The following is a 21298-nucleotide window of genomic DNA, read 5'->3' as shown; positions in this document are numbered from 1 at the left end:
TTTTTGAGAATCTTTAAGACAGTTGTTTGAAAGCCTTTCTCTAGTACATTTGCCACCAGATCTTTTTCAGAGACAGTTTCTGTTGATTTTTTTCCTTTGGGTCATACTTTCCTGTTTCTTTGTATGCTTTGATTTTTTGTTGTTGTTGAAAACATAGACATTTGAATCTAATAATACGGTAACTGTGGAAATCAGATTAATCCCCTTCCCCAGGGCTTGCTATTTTGTGGTTTGGGTTTGCGTGGTTTTGATTTTTAATTGTTGTACACTGTCTCTGTACCAAGGATCACCCTGAGGTATAAACTTAAGTCTTCTGAGGTCTTTTCTGAGTCTGTGCCTCTCTTTGGACATGCAAGGTCAGTTTCATATTTTCCCCCCAAATACAGTTGCTCTTGAATATCCTAGTCTCATTGTCTGGCTCCCCAAAGGGGAAAAGGAGAACAATGAAAAGGAGAAAAAGAGGGCAGAGGCCCTTTAAATTTCCAGGAAGTCACTTCAGCTGGGGGAGGAGAGGCTTGTAGTCATGGGGAGAGGTGTAATGGGTCAGACTGACAAACAATGGCTGCCACCTCTTTACCTGCACCTCTTTGATCAGAGCAGGAGTCAGCAATCAGTGCACAGATCCCTGGCATTTGGAGAACAGGGTTCTTTTTTTCCACTCTGCTTACCACAAGCTGTGTGCAAACTTCTCCAGGAACAGGTGCACCATTGCTTGCCATGGGACTGGAGTTGAGGGATAGGTAGCTGGTATTGTGCTAAGAGCTGAAATTGATTAAATTAACTGTAGTTTACCTGTTGAAGCTTTTGCCTGGAAGTTGCAAACCTTTAATAGACTTCAGAGTTCCACCATAGTTATTTCAGATTGATTCTGTCTGAGTTATTGTTTGTCTAGGTGGGAGACAGATTTCTGGTGTTTCCTACTCCACTATCTTCCCGGAATTCTTTCCTATCACTTGTGTATTTATTTATTTATTTATTTATTTATTTATTTATTTATTTATTGAGAGATGGAGTCTCGCTCTGTCACCCAGGCTGGAGTCTTGCTCTGTTGCCTGGGCTGGAGTGCAGTGGCACAATCTTGGCTCACTGCAACTTCTGCCTCCCAGGTTCAAGCCATTCTCTTGCCTCAGCCTCCTAAGCAGCTAGGATTACAGGCATGCACCACCATGCCCACTTAATTCTTGTATTTTTAGTAGTGACGGGGTTTCACCATGTTGGCCAGGCTGGTCGCGAACACCTGACCTCAGGTGATCTACCCACTTCGGCATCCCAAAGTTGAGGAATTACAGGTGAAAGCCACTGCATCTGGCTTCATTTGTGTTTTTATTGCCATAAGTTTTACTTCTGCATGTTGTAAATGACATCGTATGCTCTTATTATTTTGCTTTAAACAATTGTCTTTTAAACGTAAAGAAAAACACTTTCATTTATCTGCATATTTATTATGTTTGATGTTCCTTATTCCTTTGTAGAGATCTGAGTTTCCATCTGCTATAATTTTCCTTCAGGCTGAGTTTTCTTTGGTATATCTTCTGCTCTTAGTCTGCTCATGACACATTCTACTTTTCAAAATTTTGAAAACATTCTGAAAATATCTTCGTATTTTCTCCTTTTTTCTGATCAGTCAAGCTAGAGGTTTTATTGATATGCTCAACAAACCAGCTTTTGGGTTTGTAGATTTTTTTTCACTATTTCTTGTTTTCTATTTCTTGAATTCCCTTTCTCATGCCTACTCTAGATTTGCCTTTTCTAGTTTAAGGTACAAGCTGAAGTCGTCCGTTAGTGACTATTCTTTTCTAATATAGCTATGTAGTGTTTTAAAGTTTCCTTTGCTAAAGTGAAGTACTAAGTACTACCTTAGTGCCTCTCAGAAATTCTAGTATGCTGTGCTTTCATTTTTAAGTTAAAAATACTTCTAATTTCCCTTTTGATTTGCGCTTTGACCCATGGGTAATGTAGACAGGTTTATTTAGTTTCCAAACATTTTAAGGATTTTCCGGATATCTTTGTTATTGATTTCTAATTTATTACAGTGTGGTCAACAAACATTCTTTAAATTACTTGAATCCTTTTAAATTTATTGAGATTTATGGTCCAGAAGATAGTTCAATGTTTTAAATGTCCATGTGCACCTGAAAATAATGCTTTTTTTCTGCTGTTGTTGGTTTTAATGCTCTAAGTTTTTCAAATCTGTACTATCCTTACTGATTTTCTGTCTACTTGTTTTATCAATCATTGAGAGATGTTGAAATCTCCAGCTATAATTGTGAAACGTTTTTGTATATTGCTCCTTGCAATTCTATTAGTTTTTGCTTTATGTATTTTGAGGCTGTTATTAGATGCATAATATCAGGATTGTTATGTCCTTTGACGAATTGACTCATTTATTATTATTAAATGACATTCTTTTTCCCTGGTGTATTAGTCCATTTTGCATTGCTATAAAGGAATACCTGGGACTGGGTGATTTATAAAGAAAAGAGGTTTATTTTGACTCACAGTTCTGCAGACTGTACAAGAAGCATAGTGCTGGCATCTGCTTCTAGTGAGGGTCTCAGGAAGCTTACAATCATGGCAGAAGGGAAAGGAGGAGTAGGCGTGTCACATGAAAGAGGGAACAACAGTGACGTGGAAAATTCCAGACTCTTTAACAACCAGATCTTGTGTGAACCTATTACTTCAGGGATCCCTCCCATTCATGAGGGATCTGCCTCTATGACAAAAACAACTCCCACTAGGCCCATCTCCAAAATTGGGAATCGTATTTCAACATGTGATTTGGAGGGGACAAACATCCAAACTATATCACCTGGTAATGTCATTTGCTTTGAATCTACTTGGATTGATATTAACGTAGCCACTCCATTTTCCTTTGACTGGTGTTTTGGTACATCTTCCCGTCTTTTGACTTTTTTTTTTTTTTTTTTTTTTTTGGCAGGGTCTCTCTCTGTCACCCAGTCACCCAGGCTGGAGTGCTGTGACATGAACATGGTTCACTGCAGCCTTGACCTACTGGGCTCCAGTGAGCCTCCCTTCTCAGCCTCCCAAGAAGCTGGGACTACAGGCATGGGCCACCACACAATTTTTGCGTGTTTTTTGTAGAGAAGAGGGTTTGTCAAGTTGCCCAAGCTGGTCTTGAACTCCTGGACATAAGCAGTCCACCCACCTTGGCCTCCCAAAGCATCCATCCTTGCCTGTTCATGTCTTTGTATTTAAAGTTTTTTTTTTTTGGAGGATGCGTATGTGTATAAAGTTGGTCTGACTTTCTAATCCAATTTGATAATGTCTGCCATTTAATTGGAATATCTATATCATTTGCATTTATTGTGATTGTTGATATGGTTGAGTTTAATAGACCACTTGCTGTTTTCTTTCTGTCTCATCTGTCCTTTTTTGCCTTGTTATGGATTATTTTTCATGATTCTATTTTACTTCTGTTGTTGGTTATTAGCTATAAATTTTGTATCAGTTTGTGTGTGTGTGTGTTTTAGGGGTTGATTTGGGGTTTATAGTATACATTTTTAACTTACCACAGTCTATTTTTTGTTTGTTTTTTGAGACAGAGTCTTGCTCTGTCACCTAGGCTGGAGTGCATGGCGCAATCTTAGCTCACTGAAAACTTCACCTCCCAGGTTCAAGCGATCTTCTCACCTCAGCCTCCTGAGTAGCTAGGATTGTAGGTGTGTACCACCATGCCTGGCTAATTTTTGTATTTTTACTAGAGATGGGGTTTCACCAGGTTGGCCAGGCTGGTCTTGAACTCCTGACCTCAGGTGATCCTCCTGCCTTGGCCTCTGGAAGTGCTAGATTACAGGGATGAGCCACTGCACCTGGCCCAGTCTACTTTCAAGGGAAATTATGCACTTGACATATAGTGTGGAACTATACAATTACACTTCCATTTCTGTCTCCTACCCTCTGTACTATTATTCTTATATATTTTAATATGCATTACATTTTTTCTTTTAACACAGTATTTTTTTTCTTTTAAATAGTACATTATCTTTTAATTAAAAATTCTTTATATTTACCCACGTTTTATCATTTCTAGTGCTTTTTTTAAGATACAAATTTCTATTTGGAATAATTTGGCTTCAACCTAAGAAATTTCTTTAATATTTATTATAGTTCAGGTTTGCTGATAAGGAATTCTTTTAGGATTTATGCATCTAAAAAGTCTTTATTTTCCCTACATGTTAAAATTATCTTTTGGCTGGGTATAGAATTCTGCATTTATAGTTTGTGTGTGTGTGTGTGTGTTGATACATTAGAGAGGTTACTGTTTCTTTTGTGTTATTCTCCAAGAAGTTTGCTGTCATTTTAAGTTTTCTTTCCTGCATATAATATGCCTTTTTTTCTGCTTGCTTGGAAGACATTTTTTTCTTTATCACTGCTTTGCGCAATTTATGGTGTGCCTTGGCGTAGTTTTCTCCCTGTCCCTGTTTTTGGTGCTTGGCATTTGTAGAATTTCTTGGTTCTGTGGGTTTATAGTTTTCATCAAATTTGGAAAATCTTCACTTCAATTATACCTATATTAGGCCATCAGAAGTCATTCCACAATTCACTATTGCTGTTTTCTCCCCCAATCTTATTTTTCTGTTTTTTATTTTGGATCTATTGCTGTCTTCAAGTTTACCTATCCATTCTTCTGTGATGTCTAATCTGCTATTAATGCAATCCAGCATGTTTTTCATCTCAGTTGTTACAGATTTCATCTCTAGAACTTTGGTCTGAGTCATACTTAATTATAAGTTCTATGTGTCCTTTGCATGTTTTCTTTCTTCTGGCTTATTCAACATGTGGAATACAGTTATACTAGTTCTAATGTCTAACAATTCTATCGCCTGTAACATTATAGATTTCCTGATTTTTCTTCTCATGATGGATTGCATTTTGCTGCTTTTTTGCATGCCTTATAATTTTTTATTGGAAGCTAGACATTGTGACTATTATCTTGTTGGATGTTGGATATTTTGATTATTCTATAGATATCCTTGTGTTTGTTCTAGAACACAGCTCAGTTACTTGGTAACAGTTTAATCCTTTAAGTTTTTGCTCTTAATCTTTAGCTTGTGCAGAACCAGAGAGTTCTTAGTCTAGGGCTAATTTTTGCCACTTCTGAGACAAAATTGTTTTGTGTGTTCTACCTATTGCCCAAACAGGCAGTATTCCTGGCTTTGTGTAGGCTTTGGAGAGCGCTCCTTTTAATATTTTCAGGTGGTTCTTCCCCATGCCTTGCGTAATTTCTTCATGCGCATGTTTTGATCAGTATTCATCTGAACACCTAAGAGGAAATGTCTGCAGGTCTCTGGAGCTTTGTGTGCCACTCTCCTTCATCCTTTATCAGACTTGCAAACTTCAGCTGCTCTGACTTTCATGGATTCCTAGCTCTATCCCCTCTACTCAGGGAGCTGGTGAACTTTGCGTGGGTTCCCCTCTCTCCAGCATGGCCTAGAAACTCTTTACATGCAGTACTCTAGGGCAGACATAGGGCTCACTTACAGTTTCATCTCTCAGGGACCAGTCCCCCATTACCTGATGTCCAATGCCTTAAAAATCATTCTCATATATTTTGTCTTTTTTTTTTTTTTTTTAGTTGTTTCAAGCAGGAGATTAAATCTGGTTAATTACTTATCTTGACCACAAGCTGTAGATGATACTGGAAACACGTGGCGAGTTTGTCGTAAGTACATATATCTTAGGGCATATTCCAGTCATACTGATTTACAAGCTATATCAGTCAGACGAGGGTATGGTTCTGCAACTGTGTGCCAAAACCATGCCAGGCATTAGATATATAAAGTTAAATTCGGCATAGCACCTGTTTGCAAAAGACTTTACAATTCACTGAGAAAGACTGGGTAAACCAAATCTTACGGTGCAATGTATTAACCATAATGTCTACATGCAGGGTGATGTGGAGCATCTTATGGGAAAAGGCATCCAAATACAGTCACGTGATGGCCAAGGGAGGGTTAGCAAATGAGTCCTGGAGGAAATGAAGGAAATTTGGAATGATGAGCTAGAGTTAGTTGTTTTAGTGGAAATAGGGGGAAAGGAAGCCAGCAGGCAAGAGCACTCCAAGTAGAGAGGATACTGTTATGAAGGCTCAGAGGTACCAGGTTGCATAATACCTTTGGGGAACTGCAAAGAGTTTGGAATGGTGGGATCAGAGTGGAGGAAGAGGTGGTCTTCAGTGTCTCCATGTATAAAAGGAGACTCCTGGCCGGGCGTGGTGGCTCACACCTGTAATCCCAGCACTTTGGGAGACCAAGGCAGGCAGATCACAAGGTCAGGAGATTGAGACCATCCTGGCTAACACGGTGAAACCCCGTCCCTACTAAAAATTTAAAAAAAAAAAAAAAATTAGCCAGGCATGCTGGCAGTGCCTGTAGTCTCAGCTACTTGGGAGGCTGAGGCAGGAGAATCACTTGAACCCAGGAGGTGGAGGTTGCAGTGAGCCGAGATCACGCCACTGAACTCCAGCCTGGGCGACAGAGCAAGACTCCATCTCAAAACAAAAGAAAACAAACAAACAAAAAAATGGAGACTCCTCTATCCCTAACACTGATGACTTCCATGTGGGAGAAGAAAACAAAAGAGAATAACTCATTTTATTGAGATGGGTAGGCTAGTGAAGCATTTGATAATAGATAGATCCAGTTTTCCCTTGAACCTGAGAGTATGTCTGACTTATTGATGTATTTATTCTTCAAAGGTTTATTAAGCACCAATTTTACATCAGGCCATCTGCTGAGTACTAGATATCCAGAAATTTATAAGACCTTATATTTTATAGTATTTTTTAAATTGTTTTGTGTCTTGAACACTTACTATTGAGCATATTTCTAAAAAACCTTAGACTGAACAGCCTCAATGTCAGGAAAACAATCAGGGACTGCGTTGACAGAAGAGGAAATTGGCAGCTTAGCTGAGAGCAGCACATATTAGAGACCATAAGTGAAGACATAACATTAAGTACCAAGAAATGTTCTAAGCACTTTATGTAAATTAACTCATTTGATGCTCAATCAGAAGACTTATTACTTACTAATCAGAAGACACTCTTTTGACAGTTGTCTTTCTATGTATTTATTTTACCTGCTACCAATCATTGCACTACCACAAAGAATGATGAAGTCCCAGGGACCTTGGGAAGAAGAGGTGTGGTCCCTGAGAAAAGGGTTGAGGGGGTGTTGAAGTAAAAATTTTGTACCAAATGGAAGTTTTTCAAAAAGGCACAGACAACAGTTATCTCTCCAAACAAATGGAAACTCTTAGCAGTAAACCTAAGAGTTTCTTTAGGCTGTGTTTACTAACGTGAAGAGCAACATCTTCCTAGGTATTAGGCCACCCCAAGTGTAGTTTAAAAATAAATAGTACTAGAAACGGAAGTGTAAACACATGCACAGTTTATCATTTCACCCCTGTGAGGTCAGCAGACATCTGTAACACACTTTCCCTACAGCAGCTAACAAAGGCAGGATGATGGTATCTGTTCTGAGTGTTTGGAACAACATCGCCACTTATCTTTATAGATTTCCTCAGGCACTCAATGGAGGGCCTGAAAAACATCAATGTCAAGGACTACGCTGCTACGTTCTATGAGCTGGAGACGAACAAGGCCTCTCTTGATGCCTCTCCAGTCACGGGAATAATGGTTTTGAAAACGTCAGTGCTCCCTCTGCCTTGTACATTGTAATCTCCTGTAGTCCATCTGAGGCCAGTGCACACAGGGCCACAGTAGGCGATGAGTATTCCTGACGACAAATCTGCTATTTCAGTCTACTTCTTCATGTGATATCCCAAGTATTTTTTCCTAGAGGGGGAAAAATAGATTCTTAAAATTCCAAGTCAGATTTACTGTCGAAGTGAAAACATATGGCTGCTAACTCTGCTCTATCCCAGGCACGACCCAAGGCTCAGGAGACCATGTTAGTTTGGGGGAGGGTTTGGAGAGGTAACTGGCATTCTTGGTATGCCTGCAAGGAAAACATCAGCCAAGGTCTTAACGTTACACACCCAGAGTTAACAGGCTGGATCTTTTCTTGAAGATGGGAGGGCTTCGAGGGTGTATTTAAAATTCAAAAACAGTGGGTACTGAAAGGTCAATGACTATGGAGGTTACAAAACCCTCTCCTTTCAGAGTGCTACAGAATGGGTGAGGTGGCAGGACTGCAAGGTAACTATGTGAATGGTGCTCCACAGACAGAACAAAGAACCGAAGAGTAAATCAGAATCTCACAGTAGCTTGTTTGGCAGCCTTGTAGATAGAGTTGCTATTCATTCATTTGATCGATTCATTCACTGTTCTACAAGTTCTGGCTGAACATCTATGGTGTTAGGTAGAGGAATGGGAGCTATGGGAGATTAAAGGAGCCATCATAAAATACACAATCTCACCCTTACAGATTTGCAGTTTAGTTGGGAAGATGACATGTACTCCTATGAAATGTGGAATACTGAGATAGTTAGGAACCCTGAGCTTCCGGAAAGCTTGTGCATGGGACTAGATTTCTCTCCTCCCACACTACTACAAGGACAGCACAGACGGCCATTGAGACACTTGGTGCCAATGGAAGTCCCAGGAGGCTTACTTCCCAGTGTCTTCCTTTTTTCCCGTTAAGGGACTCTGAGCACATGCCCCAATCCACATGTCCTTCACACTTCCATAGCTCATATCAGTTCATAAATATTCTTTATCAACATCCTTTATTTTCTTTGTACCCTTTGGAAAAATTAGTCATCCCCTCTCACATTATTTTTCTCCCCTCTCCTAATTTCCACTGACATGCTCCAAATTAAACTTAACTACGGCCAAGAGTTAAGATTAAGGTTTATGATAACTTGGATAAGAAATACATTTTGAATTGAAACTACAGATGTTAAAGAACTAGTGCCATCAAGTTCTGAAGCCTTTGGAAATCCGCTTTAGTATTCCTACGGAATAATTCATCTTTTTTTTTTTCTAATTGGAACTGTTTTTTTTCCTCCAGTACCAGCAGCCAAATTAAAAAAAAAAAAATGTATTCATCTCTCTTTCCTCTTTTTGATTACTAGAATTAGAACTGCTAGTTTTATAAAAGATTTATTGAAATATAATTGTGCTATAAAATTCACTAATTCAGTGAATTAGTATATTCACTTTTAGTATATTCACAGTTATGCAAACATCACCTCTGATTTTAGGACATTATCATCACTCCAAAAATAAACTTCACATCCATTAGCAATTATTCCCATTCTCTCACCCTCAGCTCCTGGCAACAAGTCTGCTTTCTGTATCTATACATTTGCCTATTTTGGACACTTCCTATACATGGAATCATACAGTATATGGCCTTTTTGCCTGACTTTTTTTCACTTAGCACAATGTTTTTAAGGTTCATCCATGTATCAATACTTGCTTTATTTTTATAGTGGAATAATATTCCATTGGGTGGCTATACTACATTTTCCTTATCCATTCATCATTCATCAGTTGATGGACATTTGGGTTGCTCCCACTCTTTGGCTAATAGAAGCTATGAACATTCATGTGCACATTTTTGTATGAAAATATGTTTTCAACTTTCTTGGGTATATATCCAGGAGTGGAATTGGTAACTTTATATTTAACATTTCTGGGAACTCCCAAGTGGTTTTCCAAAGGGACTGCACCATTTTACAATCCAACCAGCAACATAAACGGTTCCAATTTCTCCACATCTTCACCAACATCAATACTTTTCCTTTTCATTTTAGCCACCATAGTGGTTAGAGCTCAATGTTGCTTTGATTTGCATTTTCCTACTGTTGAAATGAAGATGTCAAACAAGCCTCTTTTCATGTGCTTTTAGCCATTTATATATATTCTTTGGAGAAATGTCTATTCAAATCCATTGCTCATTTGAAAATTGGGTTATTTGACATTTTATTGTTCAATTATAATAGTTCATTATATATTCTAGATATGTCTTTTATTAGAGATATTATTTGCAAGTATTTTTCCCCATTCCGTGGGTTTTTTTTTGTTTTGTTTTGTTTTCACATTCTTGGTGGTGGTGTTCTTGGAAGCACAAAACAAAATCCAGTGTATCTATTCTTTCTTTAGTTGCTTGTGCTTTTGGTGTGGAACCACTGCTTTTTATAGCATATTTATGGTATTTTAGCTACATTAGTGGATTAAATAGATTTTTGAGAGCTGGCCTGTGAACCCAATTGATAATTATAATTTCTCTGAGAAAATATATTAAGAGGACTAACAATGATTTTTTAAATGAATGCTTGAAACATAGTCAATTGGGAATTTGATCATCTTTTGTATATTATTAGGGTGCAAACATGAAGTGTTGGAGATTAGAGGCTGTGCAGCCTTTGAGCTGGAAGCGTCAGGAGAGACTCTGGGGCAGATGAGGGCTCGAGGAGGTTGTTGGGGTGGAGGAATCCTGGAAAGAAGAATAGGTAGAACTAAAACAATGTTGAAGAACCTGTCCTCCTTTTAGAATAAACTAAGGCAGCTTAAGTTTAGAATACTTAAGAACAGCCTTGGTTGTTCAGATCAGCCACTTAGGGTTATCATACTTGGTGCAAAAGTGGAAAATAGAAAGGAACTCAATGTACAGAAACTGAAGACCATGGCAGGCGCTGAAGGCCATGGCGGGCGCTGAAGGCCATGGCGGGCGCTGAAGGCCATGGCGGCCGCTGAAGACCCTTGGGCAAGACCAGCTGCACTTTCCTTCTGTGAACAAGGAGACCAAGGCTATGTGGAGGTCCCAGGGTCACTCCAGCCATGCCTAGAGCCAACTCAATCCTCCTGCTGGCCCCTGGACCATTCTAGTGGAAAGCGAACTAAGGATAATGTGAGGTGAAGGTCTGTCCACCTAGGAATGCCTAGGCCTGTTGAGAGTTAAAGTTCTGGGGTAGCACATTTTGACACGGTGGACCTTATGTAGCCATTTGAACATGGCAGTTTTAAGGAGACCTGAGGAACTGGGGATGAGGGATGGGAGAGGGTTTGAGGCCTAGGGGAAAGAGGTCTGTTTTGACTGATATCAGGTAATTGAAAATGAAAGTTTAACTGTTGGCTTTTTATTTGGTATCAAAATGTCACCCTCAAAATGGCTGGGTCAAAGCAGCAATGACAAAATGTCGTGAACCCTGAGTCTCTGCATGAGGCTTAGTCCCTGCGACCTGTAAGTATCTGCAAGTGTGGAGAACTGTCTGCCTCCCCTTGTCTCCCTGCCAGACTTCTGTTGCCTGCAAAATTTGTGAAAACAGAAATTACATCTATCTAAACATTTCTTATCTCGGCATCTCCTCATTTCCTGTTCCATCTGACCAGTCCCTCTCCATCCACACATACCCTACATACCCTTGGAGAGCTCAGTAAATATTTATTGATGATGAAGATAATCACTAAAAATATGTTCCCATCAATGGGATCTGTCTCTTGCCACTCAAGTGTCCTAAACTCATGAGAACTGCTTCATAGATGTGTTCCCTTCATAAATAAAAAAAAAGAAAAATTCCATCCCATCCCATCTCTTCTGGGTTCTGAGAAAATTTGTTTTTAAATACGATACGCTTACCCATCCACCGTGCTGCTGGATCCATGGTGAGAAGTTCTCTTTCAGGTACTTGGTGCCAAAGCCCAGCACCCTGTTCATCGGATGGTTGTCAACAGCTGTGAGCTTGGCCATGACATCTATTGCAAGGGCAGCCTTAAAGCCCTGAGCTTTGACCTCTGATTCTCCCCTGGTGTCCACACCCATTAGGACCTGGTCTGTGATGGTCTTGAAAACAGAGTAGGACAGCCCATCCTGGAAGTGGCCCATCAAAGCCTTATCTTTCTTCAGCTGTGTACAAGAGAATAAGCACTCAGTACAGTAGCTTGGCTCCAGGAGGCAGACGGAAGTTCTTTCTTTAGCTCAAATGCAGGCCATCAAACCACCCCCTGGAAAACCCTGGATGCTGGTGTCAACCAAGGGAATGGGGATGAAGGCAGCGCCCTGCAGAACCAGAATGGGCATGTACCGCTCGGTGAATTCATTCCATCGGCACAAATATGTGTATGAAATGGAACAGTCAGTTCATCTGACATTCAACAGATATTTCCTGAGCACTTATAATGGGCAGCTAGTATGGATGACTGAGATGCAGGTCCTCACTCAAAGGGCTCAGTCTAGTGGGAATTACAAAACAATGCGATGTGCTTTGCTGGAGGTAGTGTAATGGACGGGATCTGAAGCTTAAGAATCACTATCTGGCTCAAACCCCTGGGTTCACCTCTTACTTAGCTATGCAATCTTGGGGAAATTAACCTCTCAGATTCAGTTTGTCATCTCTAAACTAGGATGGTGATACTATCGATACTATAAGGTAATTGTTTTCTTTCTTTCTTTTTTTTTTTTTGAGACGGGGTTTCACTCCCATTGCCCAGGCTGGAGTGCAGTGGTGTGGTCTCGGCTCACTGCAACCTCTGCCTCCTGGGCTCAAGCGATTCTCCTGCCTCAGCCTCCCAAGTAGATAGGACTACAGGTGTATGCCACCACACCTGGCTAAGTTTTTTCTATTTTTTTTTGTAGAGATGGGGTTTCGCCATGTTGCCCACTCCTGGGCTTAAGCATTCCACCCACCTCAGCCTCCCAAAGTGTTGGGATTACATGCATGAGTCCCTGCACCCAGCCTTCATTTTCTTTTCTTTTCTTTTCTTTCTTTCTTTTTTTTTTTTTCTGAGATGGAGTCTCACTCTGTCGCCCAGGCTGGAGTGCGGAGGCGCGATCTTGGCTCACTGCAACCTCCGCCTCCCAGGTTCAAGCAATTCTTCTGTCTCAGCCTCCAAGTTGCTGGGACTACAGGCACACACCACCACACCCAGCTAATTTTTGTATTTTTAGTAGAGACAGGGTTTCACCATGTTGGTAAGGCTGGTCTTGAACTCCTAACCTTAGGTGATCCACGTGCCTCGGCCTCCCAAAGTGCTCAGATTACAGGCGTGGGCCACTGAGCCCATCCCCAGCCTTCATTTTCTTAAGAAACCTTTATTATTATTGTTTTTTAGGGACAAGGTCTTACTATATTGCCCAGGCTGGTCTCAAACTCCTGGCCTCAAGTGATCCTCCCACCCTGGCCTCCCCAGGAGCTGGGATTACAAGTGTGAGCCACTGTGCTTGGCCCTATACTATAGGGTAGTTGAACACTTTATAGTGCTGGACATAGAAGAGGTGCTCCGGAAATGCGAGTCATTTTTCAGGATGCTATGGGAGCATGGAGGTCAGGGAAGACTCCCTCGCGTGCATATGTTCACTTAAAAAAACTCCAATTCATTGATTTTTTTCCCATTATTCTACCCTATTGATTTTACCTCCTGGTCCTCCCTTGAACCTGGTATCTCTCTGCTTTACCTCCTTTGGGCTACCATGCCTTTAAAACAAAATCAATGCTGCCTCTTCTGCTTTTGAAAAATCAGGGCTCATATCAAAAAGCTATATATCATCTTCATTTAAAGCATTCTTGAAATGTCTGTTAATATGCCAGTTGTCATGTGAAAATGGAAATTTCTTAGTGAGCAGGGACAAAATATTTATTTGAAATTCCTCTAGTTCTGTCCTAGAGGAATGATAAGCCAAGTGGGTTTTCAACACATATTGTTTCTAAAAGGGATATCTGGGGGATGAGTCAGATGCGATTGGAAGATTTTGGCAGACCTGTCTTTTCCCTGAACCAAGCCCACTCCCACCATCCAGGCCCCGTCTGGGTTGTGACTCTGCAGCAGGCGTGGCCGGCCTCCTCCATAACAGGGGATGGACTCCTCTTCATCAGTTTTCCAATGGAGGAGGCCAGGCTCAAAACCCTAGCAGGCAGCCAAGTCGGGACTGTGCCAGAACAGTAAAAGAATCGAACGCCACAAAGACAGGGCTTCCGTCGGCACCTCCTCACCCCTCCCCTGCCTGTCCCTCTCGGGTGCACCTGGCTCTTTGGCCTTTCCTGGAGGCGTAGGATGGGCCTTTGGGCTGTGTGTGCCCTCGGGACCAGTGGCTCTGCAGATCCCCTGCAGCCTCACACATGGCATTCTGCAGTGGGAGCTTGGCACCCACAGCACAAGGTCACACCTACCGTGTGTCCCTAGCAGAGCTCCCTAGTGGGGAAGTGTGTAAAGGAAATAACAAGCAAGGCTTTGCCATTAACAATGTAAAATATCCGAACTCCTCAACAGAGAGCAGCAGGCAAAGGGAGGCTTTTGAAAGTGGTAATTTGTGGGGGTGAAAATGAAACCATCACTCTTCACAACCTGAGAGATGGCCTTCGTCCCACCTCCAGCACCCCCACTCCACCTTGCCCACCTCCCTGACCACTGACCGCAAGTCACGGCTTAGGGAAGCTGGGAAGGAGGCTGCCGTGAGAGCCACAGAAACTCCAGGTTGTAAAGAGCCCTTGAGGATGTCTAAAGGATCCCTCGGAGTTCTGTACTGAACTGCTAACTGGTATTGGCACCTACTTGCAATTCTTCCTGTGACAGGAAGATCATTCCGTCACAAGGCACCCGTTGACTCTGATGGGCAGCCTGGAGTGCCCATTCTCCAGGAATGGAGGTTCGTTCTCACCATAAGTAGAAATCAATCACCCCATACTAGGCATAATTTCTGTATCCATGATACTAGCTCTGGAGAAATGCAGGGGTGCCCTTAAATCATGCATCCTGTTCTATCTCTTGCTTCCTCTGCACCCCTCTCTACCTTCTACTTGTGGCCCCAAAGCTCACACACCCCGTTCTCTTTTCTTTAACCTAATATCCCTGGTTTTCTCGCTGTTTCTCATTCTGTCCCATCTCCCAGGTGCTTCACCCTCTGGGTCACCAGTCTCTGGGCACACTTCTGACAAAGCTATAGAGACAGGAGCTGTTTCGTCTTCCTGCAGAACCTCCCATCCCCACCCCCGGGGTCTGACTCTCTCGCCACAGATTCTGGCAAAACAAGGATCTATGTCTGCAAGCCAGATGATTGACAGATCCTAGAGACTACCCAGTCGTCTGTGGGTTATGGACCCAGGAGGCACAGAGAAGCCCTTCTGACTCTGTTGAAGGTTTGCTCACCAACTCTTTACCTGAAGGCAACTCTCACCCATTCCTGAGTGGAAGGATGGGTCTCAACTTCCAAATGGCAGGAAATCCATACATTCCCCCAGTAACACTAGCACGCCTCCCTGGCTGAAATGCTAAGAGAGCCCTTAAACAGACAACAGTCCAGCAACTACAGGGGAAAAAGATTCCAGAACGTATTCCAGCTTTGGAGCAACCGTGGGACACAGATATCCAGGCTGCAAAGCAAACGCGAATCTAAACTTCAGTGAGGATCAGTTACATAGGGAACGACATTAATAATTCCATCCAGCAAATTTTAATTTACTGGTGTCTTTTCCTGCAATAACAAGCTCCTTGTTCAGTTTCCAAAAATTCCAAGGAGGCTCCAGAAGGTTTACTTATGTTTTCCAAAGTGACTCATTTTTGAGATTCTACCAGCATGAAGAATTTTGACTCCAAGGGAAATAAAATTTAGGACTAAGTAGAAACCAGGACTTGGAAAAGGAATAAGGTAGGCCAGGCACAGTGGCTCACGCTTGTAATCCCAGCACTTTGGGAGGCCGAGGCTGGTGTATCACCTGAGGTCAGGAGTTCGAGACCAACCAGGCCAATATGACGAAACCCTGTCTCTACTAAAAATACAAAAAATTAGCTGGGCGTGGTGGCGAGCATCTGTAGTCCCAGCTACTCGGGAGGCTGTGGCAGGAGAATCGCTTGAAACTGGGAGGTGGAGGTTGCAGTGAGCCAAGATTGTGCCACTGTACTCCAGCCTGGGTGACAGAGCGAGACTCTGTCTCAAAAAAAAAGGAATAAGGTTGCAACCTGGAGTACAATTCCATCCTCGTGTACTAGTGCATGGGCACAGAAATCAATCACATCAGTTCAAGGTGTTCCATACCTTTCTTTCCAACTGATCCCCTGAATATTTCAGCAGCTCAACAATTTTGGCTATTATTTGTTCTTCTTCATCTGTCGGGGAAAATTCCAGTTATTTCTTTTAAGAGAAACAAAAAATAATCTTACATTTTTTCAGGGACCATGAATGCTTGTGGCTTGGTCAGGGCTAGAGGAAGAGGCATGCTCTTTTTTTTTCTGAGACGGAGTTTCACTCTTGTTGCCTAAGCTGGAGTGTGATGGTGCGATCTTGCCTCACTGCAACCTCCACCTCCCAGGTTCACTTGATTCTCATGCCTCAGTCTCCCAAGTAGCTGGGATTACAGGCATGTACCACCACGCCTTCTATTTTTAGTAGAAATCGGGTTTCACCATGTTAGCCAGGCTGGTCTCGAACTCCTGACCTCAGGTGATCCACCCACTTCGGCCTCCCAAAGTGCTGGAATTACAGGCATGAGCCACCGCGCCTGGCAAGAAGCATGCTAATTCTTACCAAGTAAATCTTACCTCGCCTCTTCTGCCCAGACACAAACCACACTAGGGATTTCTCCTGCAGCCCCTTCCTTTCCTTCTTTCCCCTTCTTCCTTTGCTCAGTCCCCCAGCTTTCACTGTGACATTCATCTCTGTAGTTACCTTAAGCTTGTTGTTGAAGACATCGGTTTCACAGCACAGGATTCCGTCTATGAAGGTATTTAGGAGGAATATTCTTCTGGTTTTTGGATTTTTCCTCAGCAGATGGTGCTTTTATCTTATGGACACCATAAATCTCATATTTGATTATATTTCCCTCTTTGGGTTAGTTGCTAGAAAGTATAGAGCCAAATTTGTGGCCCGCATCTAAGAGAGTGGATTGTCTTGCTGGCCTACATTTTGGAAATTAACCTAATTCCCAAATCCGTCTTATTTTCCTGTGTTTGTTTTCTTTTTACAAAGCTATCTTTCAAATTGATGGATTTTATTTGATTAAAATTTATTCTTTGTATGCTGGGTCTTGACAATAAGGTGGGATAAGTAAGTAAAATTAATAAATTCCCCCATGGCCAAGGCTAAAAGGGCAGATGGATAGGAACGTGCCCACAGTTGGTGTATGGTGTGTGCTGGGGGGGACAGGGGCGGTGGAGTACATGAGTCTGGCTCTGTCACCCAGGCTGGAGTGCAGTGGCACGATCTTGGCTCACTGCAACCTCCACCTCCTGGGTTCAAGTGATTCTCCTGCCTCACCCTCCCAAGTAGCTGGGACTACAGGTGTGTGCCACCACGCCCGGCTAATTTTTTGTATTTTTAGTAGAGATGGGGTTTTGCTATGTTGGCCAGGCTGGTCTTGAACTTCTGGCCTCAAGAGATCCAACTGCCTCGGCCTCCCGAAGTGCTGGAATTACCCATGTAAGCCACCGCACCCAGGCTTGGCAAAATAAATCTTCTTCTTCTTCTACTTTTTTTTTTTTTTTTTTTTTTGAGACGGAGTTTCACTCTTGTCACTCAGGCTGGAGTGCAGTGGTGTAATCTCAGCTCACTGCAACCTCCGCCTCCCAAGTTGAAGTGATTCTCCTGCCTCAGCCTCCCGAGTAGTTGGGATTACAGGCACCTGCCACTACGCCCAGCTAATTTTTTTGTATTTTTAGTAGAGACAGGGTTTCACCATGTTGGCCAGGCTGGTCTTGAACTCCTGACCTCAGGTGATCCACCTTCCTTGGCCTCCCAAAGTGCTGGGATTACAGGCATGAGCCACTGCGCCTGGCCAAAATAAAAGTTCTAAATTGAGTGAGACCTGTCTCAGACATACTGGGTTAACACTCTCTTAGGGAAAGTTGCTGGCACAGCTGCCTGTATTTCTCCTGTGCACAGAGGATGAGGTCATCTTAGCTTTAGCTTGGTTTAGGGGTAGCATTCCATCTCCCAGGTCCACATGGTATAGCAATAAAATGTGGACACTGTCTTTTTAGCTGACTCAGAGGCCTCCTCCTCTCCTCCAGCTCCTCACAGGGTCCCCTGGGTCTCTGTGGCAGCTGTGGCCCCTTTACTGTGGCTACTGCTCTGCATCAGGGGTTGGGAGACACCGATACCTTTGGAGGGAGAACCTTCACCTTGTTCTTTAGGGTGCTGCAAACCCAAGAGCCACCTTGGCCTTACTGTTAGAGGAGTTAAAAAGGAACTTTTTAGGCAGATAGCGAGGGTAAGGAAGTTCTCGGTAAGGTTTTCCTTTTAATGAAAAGCAGCCCCCAAATCATTTTCTTTTCTAACAAAGAGTAGCCTGTAAAATTGAGTTGCAGACATAGACAAGCAAGCTAGAAGCTTGCACAATGAATGTTGGCAGCTGTGCCAATAGGAAAAGGCCACCTGGGACTAGGCATGTCCAACATGGCGGCCGCATTTTCCCTTTTCCTTTCCAACCACGTGTGCCTAGGGAGCAGACAACATGGCACCGGCCAGGTGGCAAGCCCATTTGCATAATAAGATTAGGGTGGGGTGGCCAGCTTCCCCCATGCTATGTAAACATCACACCTGGTTCAACTGATCTTTGGGCCCTGTGTAAATCAGACACCACCTCCTGAAACCTGTCTATAAAATCCGGTGCACTCTGTCACAGGCCGGAAGTCACGTTTGGGTTCCTCTCTCTGTCGCAGGAGAGAGAGCTGTTCTCTTTTCTCTTTGTTTTGCCTATTAAACCTCTGCCCCTAAACCCACTTCTTGTGTGTGTCCGTGTCCTCGATTCTCTTGGCATGAGACAACAAACCTCAGGTATTTATCCCAGACAATGAGGCTGCATCATCACAACCTCCACAGTAGTTTGTGGAGAGAGCCAGGAGCAAGAACTGCGGTGGGGGAATGCCAGGCAGAGCTTCTCTTCCAGTGGCACTTGGTCTTGCTCCCCTTCACTCTCCCCTCAGTGCCTCGAGTTACCACCAGCCTGATGGGATCTACAGTCTCACCTATTGCTATGGTTTGGGTGACAACTGACCCAGCCTTGTCACTACTTCTCAGTTCCGCTCCATGTCTTGCACCATAGCTGGTGCCTGACAACCCCCTGCTTTTTCACAAAGCCCGAAAGCAATGTCATAATATAAATCCCTGGCTTGATGCTCCAACTGTAGCTGGTGCAAATTGGCCCGGGGTCACTGGTAACATGATCAGATCTAACATTGCATTTCCCGCCACAGACAAGACTGAATGCGGGCTTTGTGTTTACTCCTCTCCCTCTGTAGGAGACTTTCCTTTCTGACTTAGCGAAGAGCTGGGCGTGTTGGTTCAACCTGCTGGGGCAGCCCCCTTGCCTTGGGCTGGTGTCTCAAGCTGGAGCTCATTGCCCACAGCCTGTGGCTGTCAAGCCCTCAGTCCAGGCAGCAGAGACTGTCAAGTTGCCAGGGCCGGGATGGATAAATACACAAATGCTCCTGCGCCCCTGCCTGGCAAACACTCCACCTGGGGAAGTAAAGCTTACCTTTCTTAGAACTTGAAGCTATAGGCAGGCGGTCTTTGAGCTGGGAGGAGCCACCCTGACGTACGATAGTCTCTTTGGACTTGAAGCTTCCTGCCTGGGTCTCTTGTGGTGGTGGCCACGAATAAACAATTTCAGCCACTCGGTTGGCAATGGAAACGACTTTGGGGTCCACAGCTGAAACAAGATAAAATCGTGCTGAGAGGCCCTTCCCAGAACTTCATCTGGCTCATTGGTATGCAAAGTTGCCCGGAATGAAAAGACCAGCCCAGAAGAGAAGGAAACTGCCTGGGAGTATGTGTGCTGGGGGAGGGTCGTTCTTCAGAAAGGACTGAAAGTTGCCTGGCTGAGGCCGGCATGTGGGAGGGGTGCACGCAGGAATGATTGTCACCTTGAAACAATTGGCCTGCTGCACACTCTTTTTGAAGTCTTGCAAAATTAGGGTCTCCTTTCCCCTTTGCAAGGGAAGAAACACAAAAAGGAGTGCTTAGCTCTTTACTTCAAGGCATGCTCATTATGCTTTTATTTTTATTCTTTTTTCTCGACACGCTTTATACCTCTAAGAGCCAGCCCCTACGTGCATAGGAGGACATTCAATAGTTTGACAAGCATCTGGGGGTTGGTCACTGAGGAAAGAAATATCCCTGCTCTCAGGGCAATGAGGTTCATCATCCAAGTCCATTATCAAGTGAACCTACTTCCCATCGCTGGTACAGTCCTGCCTTTTCTCTCCCCTCCATGTCTACTGGAAAACATTCAATTAATGCTTATAGGTAAACAAGGATGCAGTCAGCACAACTTATGGCCTTCAATAATTTACAACCCGAGAAAAGAGTTACGTCATGTATTTGCACACAGGACTGTAGAATAAAGCACTTTGAGATAGGACGGTGAAATGGCATTGGCCCGTTGAATGTCGTAGCCTATAAAAGACCAGTTGCCTTTGCCCCTGAACGGGGACAAGGGGAGGTGGGGTGGGCAAATGGCACGGCTGAGTTGCTGGGTGGTAAAATTTTCACTGTTGATTTGTCACTAAGTTCTAACCTTTTATTTGTTTATTTACTTTTTTCCAGACAGAGTCTCACTGTCACCCAGGCTGGAGTGCAGTGGTGTGATCACAGCTCACTGCAGCTTGGACTTCTCAGGCTCAAGCGATTCTCCCATCTCAGCCTCCTGAGTGGCTGGGATGACAGGTGTGCATCACCCCATCTGGCTAATTTATTGAAATTCTTTTTCTGGAGATGGGGTCTCCCTATGTCACCCAGGTGGGTCTTGAATTCCTAAGCTCAAGCAATCCTCCCACGTCCTAGCTCCCAAAGTGCTAGGATTACAAGGATGAGCCACCACCACACCCAATCTAACTTCTAAACGTTTAAAAACTTGTACAATCTGTCTTGGATGCCGTGTGGAGCAGCTGGGTTTTACCATGTAACATTTGAAGAATAATACTAGGTAATTCACAGGACTTGAAGACAGTAATGGAGTGGCGTTTTGGACAGAAGGTTGGTGTGCTCAAACTCCTAGGGCACTCCTGGGTTTTGTACAGCCCAGTAGGTAAGAGAGGCAAGTAGAGGGCCTGGGAGGGACTGAGACACAAGAGAAACAGGTTTTGACATCATACGGAGCTGCCAAGGTGGCTCCTGATCCCTCTCCCTGGATTCCTCCACAGCTGAAGGCGTCAGTGTCCTCTCTTCGGCCCTCCAGCCATTCACGGAAAGGCCACAGAAGATAATGCTCTGTCCATGATGCCATCCTCTGGTGGACATCTGACTCCTAAAGCCATCTTTTTCATGGTTAGTCTACAGGGTTCAAAGACCGATAAGATGCGAATGACGGAGAGAAGAAAGGTCAAGAAGAAAAGGATCGATGTCTTTCCTCCTCATTTTAAGAACCAAGCAAAACAGAC

The 21298-nt window shown here is 43.4% G+C and overlaps 1 protein-coding gene across 4 annotated transcripts in view; it reads right to left on the bottom strand.

Annotated features, from left to right (window-relative positions):
- Positions 1 to 7392: 7392 nt before the first annotated feature.
- The window catches only part of BCL2L14 (BCL2 like 14), a 28431-nt gene continuing 14525 nt past the window's right edge, over positions 7393 to 21298 (bottom strand). For 2 of the 4 annotated variants that reach the window (XM_045364765.3, XM_045364766.3), the window contains exons 3-6: positions 19396 to 19569; positions 15960 to 16030; positions 11571 to 11837; positions 7393 to 7819 (exon numbers count right to left, since the gene is read on the bottom strand). In XM_045364765.3, the coding sequence (XP_045220700.2) occupies positions 7781 to 7819; positions 11571 to 11837; positions 15960 to 16030; positions 19396 to 19569 (551 nt within the window). In that variant the 3' untranslated portion in view covers positions 7393 to 7780. Of the gene's footprint in view, positions 7820 to 10003; positions 10428 to 11570; positions 11838 to 15959; positions 16031 to 19395; positions 19570 to 21298 lie in introns of those variants that run through there. The other 2 variants (XM_045364763.3, XM_045364764.3) reach the window with 2 other exon arrangements.

The sequence above is a fragment of the Macaca fascicularis genome, chromosome 11 (assembly GCF_037993035.2).
Source record: "Macaca fascicularis isolate 582-1 chromosome 11, T2T-MFA8v1.1".
NCBI classification, from domain to species: Eukaryota; Metazoa; Chordata; class Mammalia; order Primates; family Cercopithecidae; genus Macaca; species Macaca fascicularis.
This window is presented reverse-complemented; position numbering and strand designations above follow the sequence as displayed.